The sequence below is a fragment of the Phasianus colchicus genome, chromosome 9, assembly GCF_987193195.1.
Source record: "Phasianus colchicus chromosome 9, bPhaCol1.hap1.1, whole genome shotgun sequence".
In the NCBI taxonomy this organism is placed as follows: domain Eukaryota; kingdom Metazoa; phylum Chordata; class Aves; order Galliformes; family Phasianidae; genus Phasianus; species Phasianus colchicus.
Genome location: NC_143444.1, coordinates 28,492,431 through 28,505,694, shown reverse-complemented (window position 1 = coordinate 28,505,694; position 13,264 = coordinate 28,492,431). Strand labels below are relative to the sequence as shown.

At 40.9% G+C, this 13,264-nt stretch overlaps 1 protein-coding gene across 3 annotated transcripts in view; it reads left to right on the top strand.

Annotated features, from left to right (window-relative positions):
* DAB1 (DAB adaptor protein 1) overlaps positions 1-11,801 on the top strand; it is a 195,579-nt gene extending 183,778 nt beyond the window's left edge. For 2 of the 3 annotated variants that reach the window (XM_090146730.1, XM_090146728.1), the window contains 4 exons: positions 1-549; positions 1,364-1,491; positions 2,264-2,362; positions 10,637-11,800. In XM_090146730.1, coding sequence (XP_090002856.1) covers positions 1-549; positions 1,364-1,491; positions 2,264-2,347 — 761 coding nt within the window. In that variant the 3' untranslated portion in view covers positions 2,348-2,362; positions 10,637-11,800. Of the gene's footprint in view, positions 550-1,363; positions 1,492-2,263; positions 2,363-10,636 lie in introns of all 3 variants that reach the window. The other variant, XM_090146727.1, reaches the window with a different exon arrangement.
* The last annotated feature ends 1,463 nt before the right edge of the window (positions 11,802-13,264 follow it).

The window sequence follows — 13,264 nt, the reverse complement described above, 5'->3', positions numbered from 1 at the left end:
GTTATGTTGCCATGGGAGCTGTTTTGCCCTCATTCTGGGGACAGCAACCACTCGTTCAACAGCAGTTGGCCATGGGTGCTCAGCCTCCAGTTGCTCAGGTGATGCAGGGAGGACAACCGATAGCGTGGGGCCAACCCGGCATTTTTCCTCCTGCCCAGCAGCCGTGGCCATCTGTAGCTGGTCAGTTCCAACCGACTGCCTTCATGCCAACACAAACTGTTTTGCCTTTACAAGCAGCCATGTTTCAAGGTACCATTGCTCCTATAGCTACTGTTCCACCCACAAGCGATTCCAACAGATCGAGTCCGCAGACAGACAGGCCCAGACAGAAAATGGGAAAAGAAATGTTTAAAGATTTCCAGATGGCTCAGCCTCCACCAGTGCCATCAAGAAAACCAGATCAGCCTTCCCTCAGTTGTACCTCAGAGGCCTTCTCAAGTTACTTTAACAAAGTTGGGATGGCACAGGAAGCAGATGATTGTGATGACTTTGACATCTCTCAGTTAAATTTGACTCCTGTGACTTCCACGACACCATCAACAAACTCACGTGAGTGTTCGTATCATTTATGCCATAACTTTCCTCAAATGTGACTGCTCCTCGAAGCATTTAACTTTTCATATAGTAAATTGCAACACAGATGTGGACTGAGAACCTTCATGCATGGTCTGGCTTATTAAATGCGTTCCAGCCATAAAGAAAAGTGTTACAGAGACCATTGAAATCAACAGCCCCAGTAGCTGCAGCCTGAAATTTAATTGCTAATAAGACAGTAATATATGCTCTGTGCTAGGGACGTGCCAGCTGGTTGGAAAATGCCAGTAACATTCAACCTTACAAATGATTTTTCTGCATCCCATTCAAGGCATACTTCGCACAAAGTAGGAGATGGGTATTTATTCTAATTGCTTGATGTGTTGGACATGTGGGGAAATTCATTGAGCAGCTGTAAAATGAGCTTAGCATGGCCATAGCATGGAGATGGGGGATTTTGCAGATTGCTGAAAAGGAATTCAGGAGGCGTTTACCAGCGGCCAGTCAGAGACCTTGTGTTTTGCTTATCTGCCATAGGGCAGGCGACTCACGCATTCCTAATGTGATGTAGCAGTGTCTCCTTGGTTCCTAAAGACATGAGCCAGATGCAGCCAAACTTAATTTGGAAGCCACTGAATGAAATCAGACCTAGAGAATCGATAATGACTTCTGTGTTTAAATTTACATCTTACAGCTCTCTGCTGAAAATGGTTTTCAGGGGTAATGTGAGTTGAGGGCTCTAGAGCATGAGCAAATTTTGTGCTGCTGTGTCTCTGTGAACAAATGAAGAGATATATATTCTATTGCTGTCACCTTAATCTTTGTTTAGCTCCAACCCCTGCACCCAGACAGAGTTCTCCATCGAAATCATCAGCATCTCATACCAGCGATCCTGCTGCAGATGACCTCTTTGAAGAGGGGTTCGAAAGCCCAAGCAAAAGTGAGGAGCAGGAGGCTGTGAGTAGCAATAAGGCTTCTAAATACTGATAAGCACTTTTTAGCTAGAAAAATGCTGTTTGGTAGTGTCAGAGATCACTGTTCTAGTAGAACGGGGTGGTATTTAAGGGGGAGCTGCATTTGCAGGTTTGATTTTGATAGTTGGGAACATCAGCATGGCATTTCTGTTGGTGTTTCCTAATATTGCATGCAAGGAACCAAACTCAGAGTTCATATGTGGAGCTATACATATTAACTGTATCCAGTGTACCAACATTCACATACTGATGGTAAGGGAGTCCAAGGTAAAATGACATGAGTGCTGAGGATGCAGAAAGAAATGCGAGAGGTTGTGTGTTAAAAAATGATGGTTGATGTTGTCTTCCACATTCTGGCATCCCAGTTGCTTCCCTCGTTGCATTCCTCAATGTTCTGGCCCTTGGTATTTCTTTGCCTTAGACTCAGTGAACCAAAGCAAGAAATATTATCAAAATGACGTAACTTTGAATCACAAGGTATCTTAGGCAGATAAGAGCCTAAGTGAGCCAAAGGCAAGAAGGAGTCTGTACAAAAAAGGACCCAAAGGTACAAAATGACGCATATGGTCCTTTCCTGCCTGCATCAGCTATAGAAAAGCATTATGGCTTTTGAGAACGTATCAATGGTGAGGTCTCACTTTCTGGTTTTCATGAGATAGGATGTACTTGTTATGCCCACAGCATGAAAATAACCTCATGTTGACTTTTCACTTTCTATTGTTGAGAAAAAAAGGTGTTATGTTCTTGTATTCTAGCCTGATGAGTCTCAGGCCTCATCCAACAGTGATCCATTTGGTGAGCCAACTGGTGATACTATAAGTCCACAGGTCGGTAGCTAGATAGCGCAGGTTGGGGTAGGTATCTGTCCTTTTTTTCTCTACACCCTGAGGTGCTCACTTATTCTTCCACCAGTGCCTACCATTGCTTTCATGGATGCATGGTTTGCTTTTTCCTTTTCATCTCTTCCTTTTTTTCCTCTCCATTATCCACAGCGTATTCCTCATGCTCGGTGGTTTGCATGGCTTTTGCCATTCACTATGTGTTGCAGCTTATGCGAATGTGTGTGTTTCAGCTGCCTGCATGCTTTAAAGAAATGTAGACTTATTTTACTTTGTGTTCGAATTCAAAGGGGGAGTAGGGAATCTGAGCCACTACCAATAATGTATTTTGCAGAACAGTTTTTTATTAAACCCATTCTGGCCTTCAGTCAGTCGTAACATATCAAATGGGATAAGGCATCTCTCCCATAGACATAACAAACATTAAATAAAATTATGTAATGATACAGGAACACCTCCACTCAAAATCAGTGTGATAATCAGCAGCACATGTATTATCTGCATGTAAAAATTATTGAAATGGGTTTGTGTATTTTTACCTCCAATTGCAAATTAAAAACATCTGAAAGTTATGATCACTGATATTAGCATTGGCTGACCGATGTTTTCAAAATTATTCATCAAACATTATTCACTGAAGCCTAGACAGAGGGGAAAGATGATCTTTTCATCTTTTGTGTTACAGAACACATTGGAAAATGTGGCTGCTGGTGGATGTTCTGTGATTTGTTTCAATACAATATATATGTTCTACCAAAGAGACAGTAAAACTGCAAAGTGTTATGAGTGCTGAGCATTGTTATTCCATCCAAATACTCTCCAGTGTTACTATTTGAAGGATATGTTTCATTATCTTCTCCCTGTCTGCCATTCGTGTTTTGTATTACCCAAATACGTGACCTGATGCTGCTTCTGTGCTTCAGCACAGAGCTCCTGGAACAAATCCATAACAGTGGTAGAACCCTTTTTATTTTTCTACAGAAATCACACTGTGTTTACCAGTGACTTATCTGCCCTGAGCCTGCATAATCGGTTTCAACTCAAACTTAATAGTTTCATTAGGAGTCACTTTGTACACTTAAATGTGGTTAAGAAAAAATGTCTTACAGTAACTTAGCTTTGATCCACTTGGGAGTAATAAGATTATCTCTTAATAATGTGTAGTGCTGAGAGGAGGCATCTCCCCCTTCTTCTGCTTCACCAACACAAAGCTCAGCTCTTGGGGGCTGAAGCAAAAGCAGTGTTAAGCCTTGTGCCTCCACGACTCTAAAAATGACAGCGTAAGGATAGAGTCAAGCTGGGCTGGCTGCTTAGCAAGAACATCCATTGGTTATTGTACACCAACAAGAGCTGCTTGTGCGGATTGATGGTGCCACATAGCACCATTTGCCTTTGTCTGACTCCACCAGCCCTGGAGCAGCCAGCTGTCCCAGCCTCAGCCCATTTCAGCACTTCTTTCTTAGATCAAGAAAGAGGATTTGGCTTTTAGCTGAATCCCACACTCTGCAGACCTACGTGCTTTTGTTTATTATGGTTCATCATCGTCAGGATAATTCAGGAATTCATCACAAGGAGAATAATGATAAAATCTCTTTCTCATTTTCTGCTGCTAAGATAATTAGCATCATTTGTGAGCTAACCACACTCATTTACCTTTCAGCAGTTCTGGAAGTAGCTGGAAGCAGTAGCTGAAGGCTGTTGCTGCATAGTGCTGTGTAAGGAAAGTCAAATGAGGAACCCCTTTTTTTGTGTATCTCTATTACACTTACTGAAATACTGGAATATTTCCAATACCTGGAAAGTAAAAGTTTGTATGTTGTCAGTCACTCCGCCTTTTTTCCATAGTTGCTGTTAGTCCTCGTACAATCTGGCATAAATCAGGTATAATTATCCAAAATATATTCCAGGAATTGTTAACTAATGCTACTAATTATCATATTACAGTAACTCCTAAAAGCTGTAGGCAGGAACAGGAAGCTGAAGACCGCATCTCTCCAGTGAAGTCACACTGGCATCACTGTACCTCAGTACTGTGCCATCCAGCAGCAGGCTGTAGGAAATCCACTCGTTAAAACCAGCCCATCTAGTTCTGAGGCCTGCTGTCATCACAGTGATGGAAAATCTAATCTCCATGGAGAATTATGAGCTCGGGACTTATTACTGCATTGTGTACTGAGCCCCTCATTTGGGGAGAAACATAACGGAGAAAAACATGTAGTACAAAAGGATCACAGTCTGCCTGTGTGCTAGATGGAGCTAGATGTTCCCTCTGTCAGAACATGGTTCTTCACACCAAGAACAGTGCAGCATACGACTCAGGTGAATGGACTCTCAGCAGCAAGACATAGTACTGTGTTCAGAAATTTCAAATATGCTTCCTGGCATTTCTGTGAAATCAGCTGTGCCCATGCAGTATCTTCACTTACTTCATCTTGATGTGAATAGAGTACTCACATGCCTAGTATTTTGTGCCCTGCTCTTTCAGTATACCTCAGCAATTTGGTTTCTTGGTTCCTTCTGATGCCCCATGTTCTCATTTAGATGCAGTTCAGCATCTTCCAATAACTATCTTTGTTTCTCTGTATTTCACCTCTTCCTTTTGTGATCTTAACACTCTCAAAATCCTCATCCTACCAGTAGGCATTCTTACAGACAGCTCTGCTACAAATGGCCATGTGTTCTTTGTAGGTAAACGTGACATTTTATGCATCAGTTACATATTTGCCCCTTTATGTTTGGAGATGAGGAGCAGCCAGGCCTGATTTTCAGTACATCAACTATTTGCAGAACTGTTCGTAGTAAGATTTGTATCTAGTTGTCTTCCTTTTGTTCAGGAGTTGTGTGGAGGATGAGTAGAGTGAACAGTAAATAGTAAGACTGCCATCTTCAGCTGACGTACACTTAATCCCTGCTGCTGTCTTTAGACTGTGTAGTGGATAACTGTGGTTAAAAGAGAGAGTGGAAAGAGTCAGTATGCCCTGAATAACGGGATCAGTTGTCAGAAATGCTGCCTTACTCCTTATGGACCATACAAACTGATTCCTGAAGGCAAATTAGCAACAGGGTGAACGTTCTGAAAGGGAATAAAGGGATATTTGGTAATGAAATTAACCCAATGAAAGTAACTCCAAATGCTGGAATAAATACAGCTCTATTGATATGCTTCCCAGTCCAACACTTACTCTGGCAGTCATTCACGAGAGATTCTCAGGAAACCTTCAAAACATTTGTGGCTAGAACATATCTTCCTCAAAAGCTTGTTTGGTTGTTCTTTGAAATGTGTGCAGACAGTTGTAAGCCCTCAAAGTATGTCACACCCTTCACGATGCTATCAGCACTGTCAGGAGAGCAACAGTGCATTTGAATATTTGTCTATCAGCTTTTGGTGGGACTTGGGTGGCCCGCTGCCATCTCCCATCTCGGACCGTGTGCCATTCTTTGTGATGAATGTTCCTAATAATTTCAGTCAGCTCCGGAATCGACTGCTGTAAGTCTTTATCTAGGCTGTGACTATGCAGTTGGCAGAAATAACAACTCAAGGACAAAATGCTGGCTTCAGCTGAGAATTCAGACAACCTCAGGAGGTCATACAAAGCTGCTTCTGCAACCTGCTACTGCTTTCCAGCCCCTTTCTGTTGCGCTGGGAATCTGGGTGTGCTCAGACATCACAGACTGTATTTGGAGGATCTGTTGCCATCATTCATCTGTCTCAGTAGCAACCGAACAGAGAGAAATTCATGATGACTTTAAGTGACCTATTCTCGCCGTAGGCTCTAGAGCTGTTATTCTGCAAGAAGACACAGCAGCAAGCAGAATTAGGAACCTTAGAGAGAAGTTAGTAAGTTGTGCACTTGGAATGGATCACAGGTTAGGAAGCACTGCTTCATGCTGGAGAGATCCTGAAACTATCATTTCAGACCCTGCTTTTTGTGCTTGTTTATTCATCATCACATTCCCAGGGAACATGAATATGATAAGAAACAGAGAAATCCAGACTGAGGAGCAAAGGCATCCTACAAACGTGCCTTCCTCTCACTCCTATGATTCTCTCACTTGCCCCCTCCTCCTGTTTATTTTAATATGACCAGTTCTTGCACTGCTTTCTCAGCTCTTCCAGTGTCTCCAAGCCCGCTTGAAGTAGCCTGGTACCTTCCATTTCTCCACTTCCTTCCTCTGAACCAGAGACAACATACTAGGTGGCCTTTGTGCTTATTGACAATACAGCAATTCAATTAGGGAACAAGTTCTCTGAGCTTTCTGTGTAATGAGGTCATTAAAAATTCCCCATCTTCTGTACAGCAACTGGTGTTCAGGACACTTGTGGTAATTTAGTGTCTTTGAGACTTCACTACAGTTTGCTTCAGATTGGCTACTGGATTCAGAAATCATTAAGGAGAATTGATAGAAAAATAGATGGAAAGTATAATTCAATGGCTCTTGTTTTCTCAGGAAGGGAACCCCAAAATGATAGGAATGTTTTTATACTACAGTTCATTATTTTTCCATAACCAGAATTTAGCAGAGTTCATCTCTTGTTAGTAGTTCTCAACTTTTGTTTTGTTGTTTTTGGGTTTTTTTTTCCAGTTTGTGAATGCGTAGCATCCTTCTTGATGCTAGAATTACAGACTTTTTAACAGCTAGATACTTGAGACTAAGAGATATTCCTGGGCAGGTTTGTAGTAAGAACACAGACACCTTCCAGCCACAATCCCTAACTGGCAGGATGCTATATTTCTGCGACTAATAGAGGCTAATTATATTAAAAATAGGCAACATTGAGCCACGGGCTGTTAATGGGTGAGTAGGAGTTCCTGGTGTTACCACCGAAAGACATTTAAATATTGCTTGCCGAATGTACTATGTCCTACTTTATTAAATCAGCATGCAATTGAGAAGATGCATTGCACACCTGCTTCCCTTCACTTGCATCCCCCAGCACAAGATTCTCGTTTTGGCTGGCGTTCCAGCACTCTTATTTCATGAAACTCAATCATTTGAGCCTGCCCTTTCTGATCAGTCAGCCAGGAGTAAAACCAGTGCTGAGAATCTATTGCAAAGGGCAAAGAAATCTCTGCAGGCCTCACCTCTACAATTCAGTACAACTTGCCTGGAGCTTTGCACATAGCAGGGTGCCTTGCAATGATGAAAGGACTGCTTGTGTGAAAAGAACTGCTTCCTAACCAAGTCCCGTGTTACATTTTGTGAGCCAGCTCACTGACACGAGCCCAAGTAGATACTGAATCCAACAGAGATTTCTCCCATGTCTGCTGAGGGCCAGATGTTAATACCTTTAGATTGGATGCAACTTCACTTGTAGTGAGTACATAATGTTATTCAAAACCATTAGGAACCTCATTGTCTCATGCAGCAGTGTAGGCTTTAAATCCTACAAATCCCCACTGCTTACTACAGCCTTGTTTGTTGTGCAAAATGTTTCTTAAAATTGGAACAACTAGCAGATTTTAAACATGATGTATCTCTGGAATATGTGAATGCATGATACAAAAGGAAAAATTTCTCCTCAACAGTTTTTGCAGTGAGATTCAAGAGAGTTCTTAACTCAGCACTGCACAGCGTACTTCTAGATACCTAAATATTGGGGTGTTTTAACTTGAGGCAATGTGCACTTGGGCTTCTCCTGTCCAACCTGCCACTTCAGTCAGGTATCTGATCTGTGATTTCATATCCTCATTATTCAGCATCTCCTAATTTAAATGCTGCTCTTAAGCACGGGAGCCATGTCAGTATGTGAGGGTGTAGGTGGATGCTGCTCTGAAAGGAGCCTCCAAACACAAATGAAAACATTTGCTTTTTAAACATCTACCAGAAACTGCATAACCCAAAGTTGATGGAACCCTTCAAATGTAATTTAACGGCAAAACCAGATGCTGCCACTTGTCTTCTTGTTTTATCCCTGCAGGCTGATGAATGCACATCAGGAGTGCTTTGGGGCCAATCATGTAGTATTGAGAACACTCATTTGGAAGCCTTGTTTTCCATCTTATCTGATCTTTTTTCTTTTTTTTTCTCTGCAAAAGACCCTTTTATTTTTTTTTTACTGGTTTACTTCCCTTTGGATCTGTTCCTAATGCAGTAATAGAAGTAGAAAGCAGGAGATATCAGTGAAACAGCTCTGCTAACACTTTGCTTCTCCTGCCTTTTAGTTACATTTACTGTGGCTTTTATGTGGAGGGCATAAAAAGAAGGCAAATGGGGTATTTCTGCTTCCAAAGCCTTCCCAAACAATCCTTGTGAAAGCCCTTCTGCCTGTCACTGGGAAGTCAACAGGTCTCAACTCTGTTTCTCCTCTGGCTTTTACTGCTCTTTTTGTTCTATGGAGGGTCACTGTCAGTTCTTCACAGGATGGCAGAACTGCCATTACAGATGAATTACCTCAGAATAATATTAGAAAACAAGTCTCATACACTAAGAAGAAAAATCAGACATCTAAATGGGAAAATGACCTAAAAAAATACGTGAGAGCATGATTTTCACTCAAAATACTCAAAAAAAAAAAAAAAAAGTTACTCGAATCATTGAGAAATGAAGGCTGTTGCCACATGAAGTGTATGTTCAGATAAATATTGGGCATGAACAAAAGGTGGGGGCTCGTAATTCGAGTTTCCATCATGGACTGTTGAAAATGCCAATAGCCAACAATGAACTCCTCTTCCAGTGATGTCAGGTGGCCCTTGAGACACCTGTTCTTTCCATGTGTCTGTGTACCTTAAAGACATTAGAGGACACATGTACACCTCTAGCAAACACATCTGATGTTTCAAAAGGCTTTCATTTTCCCTAAGGAACTCAAAAAACCCAAATCCTTTGTTCCTCTTTTCTTCTCTTTCCTTGTTGCTTCCCTTGGCAGTCACCTCAGGTTCAGCACATGCCTGAAGAGTGGCCTGGTGTGTGTCAGCTTTCCACATTAATTAGTACAGATTTTCTCAGAACTGGCAGTGATAGATCATTCTTCCAGCTTCGTGTCTGCAGTACATAAAAATTGGCATAGGTGGGTTCAGCACACAGGATGTGAGATGCAGTTATTTACTCTCACTCATCTCCTTTGATTACCTTTGGTTTTTCAAGGTCATCAGATGTATTTGCTTCTTGCTGTAGATAATTTCAGCAGCCTTTGTTTAATCATTCAGAGGGATTTTGCTCATTCTCTCTTAATGCTTATAGTGTGCTCAGGGCTTCTTGTAGGTAAGAAATAGAGAAGTGTCTCTGCAGGCTGCAGAAATGGAGCATCTTCAACAGTAGTGATTACTAATCAGTACCACCTCCTGCCAGATGTTTCTGTGATTTGCAGTGCCCAGTGTTTGCCAGCCTTCAAAGGGTTTTGCCTAAAGTAACCTTTGGTGGTACTGCTGTATTTGAACTTGGTTAAATTCAACTCTGTGGCGTGGTATTTGAATATTTAGCAAGCTGTGGAGAGTTAATGCAGTATGGCATTAATTAGCCTTTTTGCCTGTCTTGTTCTTTTCTTAGATGTCATTCTTATTTTCATAAATTAGTTTCTGGAAATGAAGGAGAATGAATTGCAGGTCCATGGCTGGTTTGCCTTACTCTGCAGCCAGGATGAACGTAGCATCATGAAAGCACCAGGTGTCAGCTATGAAATAGCACTGAAAATACAGCTGCTTTCCCCAACATCTAAGAGATTCCTAAGAAAAGCCAACATCCTTTCCTCTCTGCTTTAACAACTGTACTAACGGCTATGCAGATCCCTAATCAAGCTGTTCAGAGCCAGCTTTTCTCGTTCTTCGTAGGCAGCACACACCACATCTCTCTGAAAATACTGCTATTTTCAATCCCACCGCAGCTTCATTAGCTCAGCTTTCAGCAGCAGTTTCTGCTTGCAGTTGTTTTCCTACCTGAGCTGTGTGAAATCCACAGCTGAGTACCATAGCAGTGCTGTTGGGTGGGATGCTCAGCCCGACGTTACAGCCTTTTGTGCCAGCTGCATTTCTGGCCCGTAAACTTCAAAACACCCAGTTGTACAAAAATCATTTCATTTCTCCATGTGTCTATGCCCAGCAATACCTCCTGAGGATCGGTGCACAGCCAATATGGAAGAGGAAATTGATTGTAAGCATGCCTTTCCTGAAACAATGTCATATTTCCTTCACAACCCAACTGGGGTGCCGCGATCGCTCAAAGCAGCACAGCAAACAAACACATCCTTTGGGTTTTGACTCACGAGGTATTGCTGTCCTCAAGCAGATGTTGTGAAAATGTTCTCAAAATGTCTGGAGACATCTCCGCTTATTTTATTTTTATCATCCCCAGGAAGCAGAACCTCTCTACGCCCAGATCAACAGACCTAAGAAATAGCATTGGTACGGGCTTGCGGTGCTCCGAGACTCGAATGAAACCCAACCACTTGGCAGGCCTTTGGCTCTCATGCTTTTTTCCGATTGATTTTGTCTGGCAAGGATAGATGATTGCCCTCCTGGACTGGCTCTGTGAGCGTTCCTGACAATTTTTGGCAACCGATGGCAGATCCCTACGGCAGCACAAAGTGACAGCTCCCTGCTTGGCGCACCAAGAGTCCAGCCCTGTCCCCACAACTCATGGGTATCCAGACTAGGAAATCTCACACCTCGCTCTTCTTTTCAACATTTCTTGTCTTGTGTATGCCACGTATAAATAATGAGCATTCCTTTCCTTTTGAGCAAGAAAGCAGAATCTGTATGTAGCAGTGGCATTATCATTCAGCAGCCTTTTGGGCACAAGTCGGCACTTTTTATGTCATGTTTTTCATCATCATTTACATCAGGCTGATCCTGACTTTTTTTTTTCTTCCTTGTGTAGGCATATTTAAACAGCAACAACAGAAAAACACTGGCAGTGTCATTTTTTTTTGGTATTTCTTATTCTGTAGTTTTGTATGAGTGACAGATCCAAGAACAAAACGCCTCCTGCGGAAACGATTCTTAACTTGAAACCACAGAATAAAACTCTGTTGTTTATCCATCCGGACTGACAATGTTGCCAAATGTACCTTTAAGTTCTAGCGCATCATGAGGAAGAAATGCTGCTTTTCTGTTTGAATACTCATGTTGTGGGTAAAGAAAGGACGTGGAATCCCACCGATGGAAGAGACGGAAGATTCAGTATTTCCTAGGAAACTCTAAACAAAGTACAGAAAAGGAATATTTTTATTTCTTCGATATCTTGCTGCTGTAATGCTATGCAGACAAGTGTTTTCTTCTCTGTGTGCCATTTTTGATGAAAAAAAAAAAAAATCATTTGCCAAATAATACTGGTATGATTCTGGTTTAGGAAGTTGGATGAAACGGACTTTAAAAATGGGACAACGGTGGCATGGATTTTGGAATAACGAACTGATTCTGTGATCAAATTGTTCATCTTTATCACTTTTTGTACATCAGAAAAAAAATCAAATGGGATTTTTATTTTATAACTTGAAAAAAAAAATCTTACTGTTAAACTCTTTAATTGTTTAAGGGGAAATGGCTTTAAGGAGTTTGAATGAAAATTGCCAGGTTTTTTTTTTTGTTTGTTTTTTGTTGTTTTTTTTTTTTTAATGTAAATATAAATGTTATGAGAATTCTTTTACTAATGCCATTACACAGTAGAGAAGGTAGCAAGTTGCAGTGCTTGGGAGGTGTGGCAAACCCAGTTTGTGGTTCTCACATCACATACGTTTTCTCACGTGCTTACGATAATGGGCTGAAGCTCAAGTGCATTTGCAGAAGGCAGTCAGCTTGTCAGCAACTAGTGAAATTAATGGGAACACATGATTTTATGGTGTAGCTTCTTCACACAAGCATAACTCCACTTACGAGAAATCACATTTCATTGGCATTCCTTTATGATTCCAGAACCTCTGCATAGAAGTCATCGAGCTGTTTACACACAGAATGAAAGAATTTAAAACTTCCGTTTTTTTTACATTTATGAAGCAGAAGTGCAGTGTTTGGGTTCATATGTTTAGCACATGATTTTCATAAAGAATCTATATATTTTTGCCCTACAGAGAATTGTTATACAGGTCAAATGTGTTTTCCTGATGTTCCTATGCAGTTACAGTATATTGAATTTAGTGGTTTAACACTAAGAAGAAGAAAAAAAAAAAAAAGAAAAAAAAAGAAGAAAAAAAAGAAAAAAACAGAAAAAAAATAGAAAAAGTAAAAAAGGTTAAAGAAATTAAACGATTAATCTGTTTTTAGGGTTATTGTGCAGATTTTGTTTTTAAATTGACACATTAGGATTTGCATTTTTGTCATGGTTAAAATAGGCCTGGAGTTATAAATATTTTACTTTCCTTCATCTCTATGATAAGCTAAAAATGGTTTAGAAGGCAGAATAATACCTGGGGTGGCAATTGTTGATATGTACAACCAAATCTCACACCACGATTCCAATCTTTTATTTTGAATTAGAGAAATTAGAACAAAGGGCGTTGCAGAATGTATGTGAATGAAAAAAATTAGCTGTGAATAGACCCACTGAACCTGCAGAGAAGAGGACTTTTATTCCCATTCACAGTCGTTTGATGCTTATCCCTTAGACATGTGCAAACAGTTCTGTAGCGAATCTTATTTTGCCATGAGAAGGAAGGTTGGTTTTCTAATTGGAGCAGATGAACTAAAACCTGGTGGGTTGAGTGTTTCAAGATTAAAAGCAGAGGTAAAAACGTTTCTGAAGGACATTTGAAGCCTGTTTTCCTAATTTGCACTGTGGTGCTACTTACTTCCTCAGCAGCTCTTTTTGGTTTTGTCCTCCATATGGAACCGAGAAGACAATTTTGATTCATCGTAGACATTTGAGGTTCAGTCTAGTTAGTGCATTTCCAGTTATCGGGTAAAACGTTGAAAGAAAAAGATTTATGCCTCAGAGGATCCATTGACATCATATTGGTAGGAAGCAGATCATTTCTGTAGTTCTTGC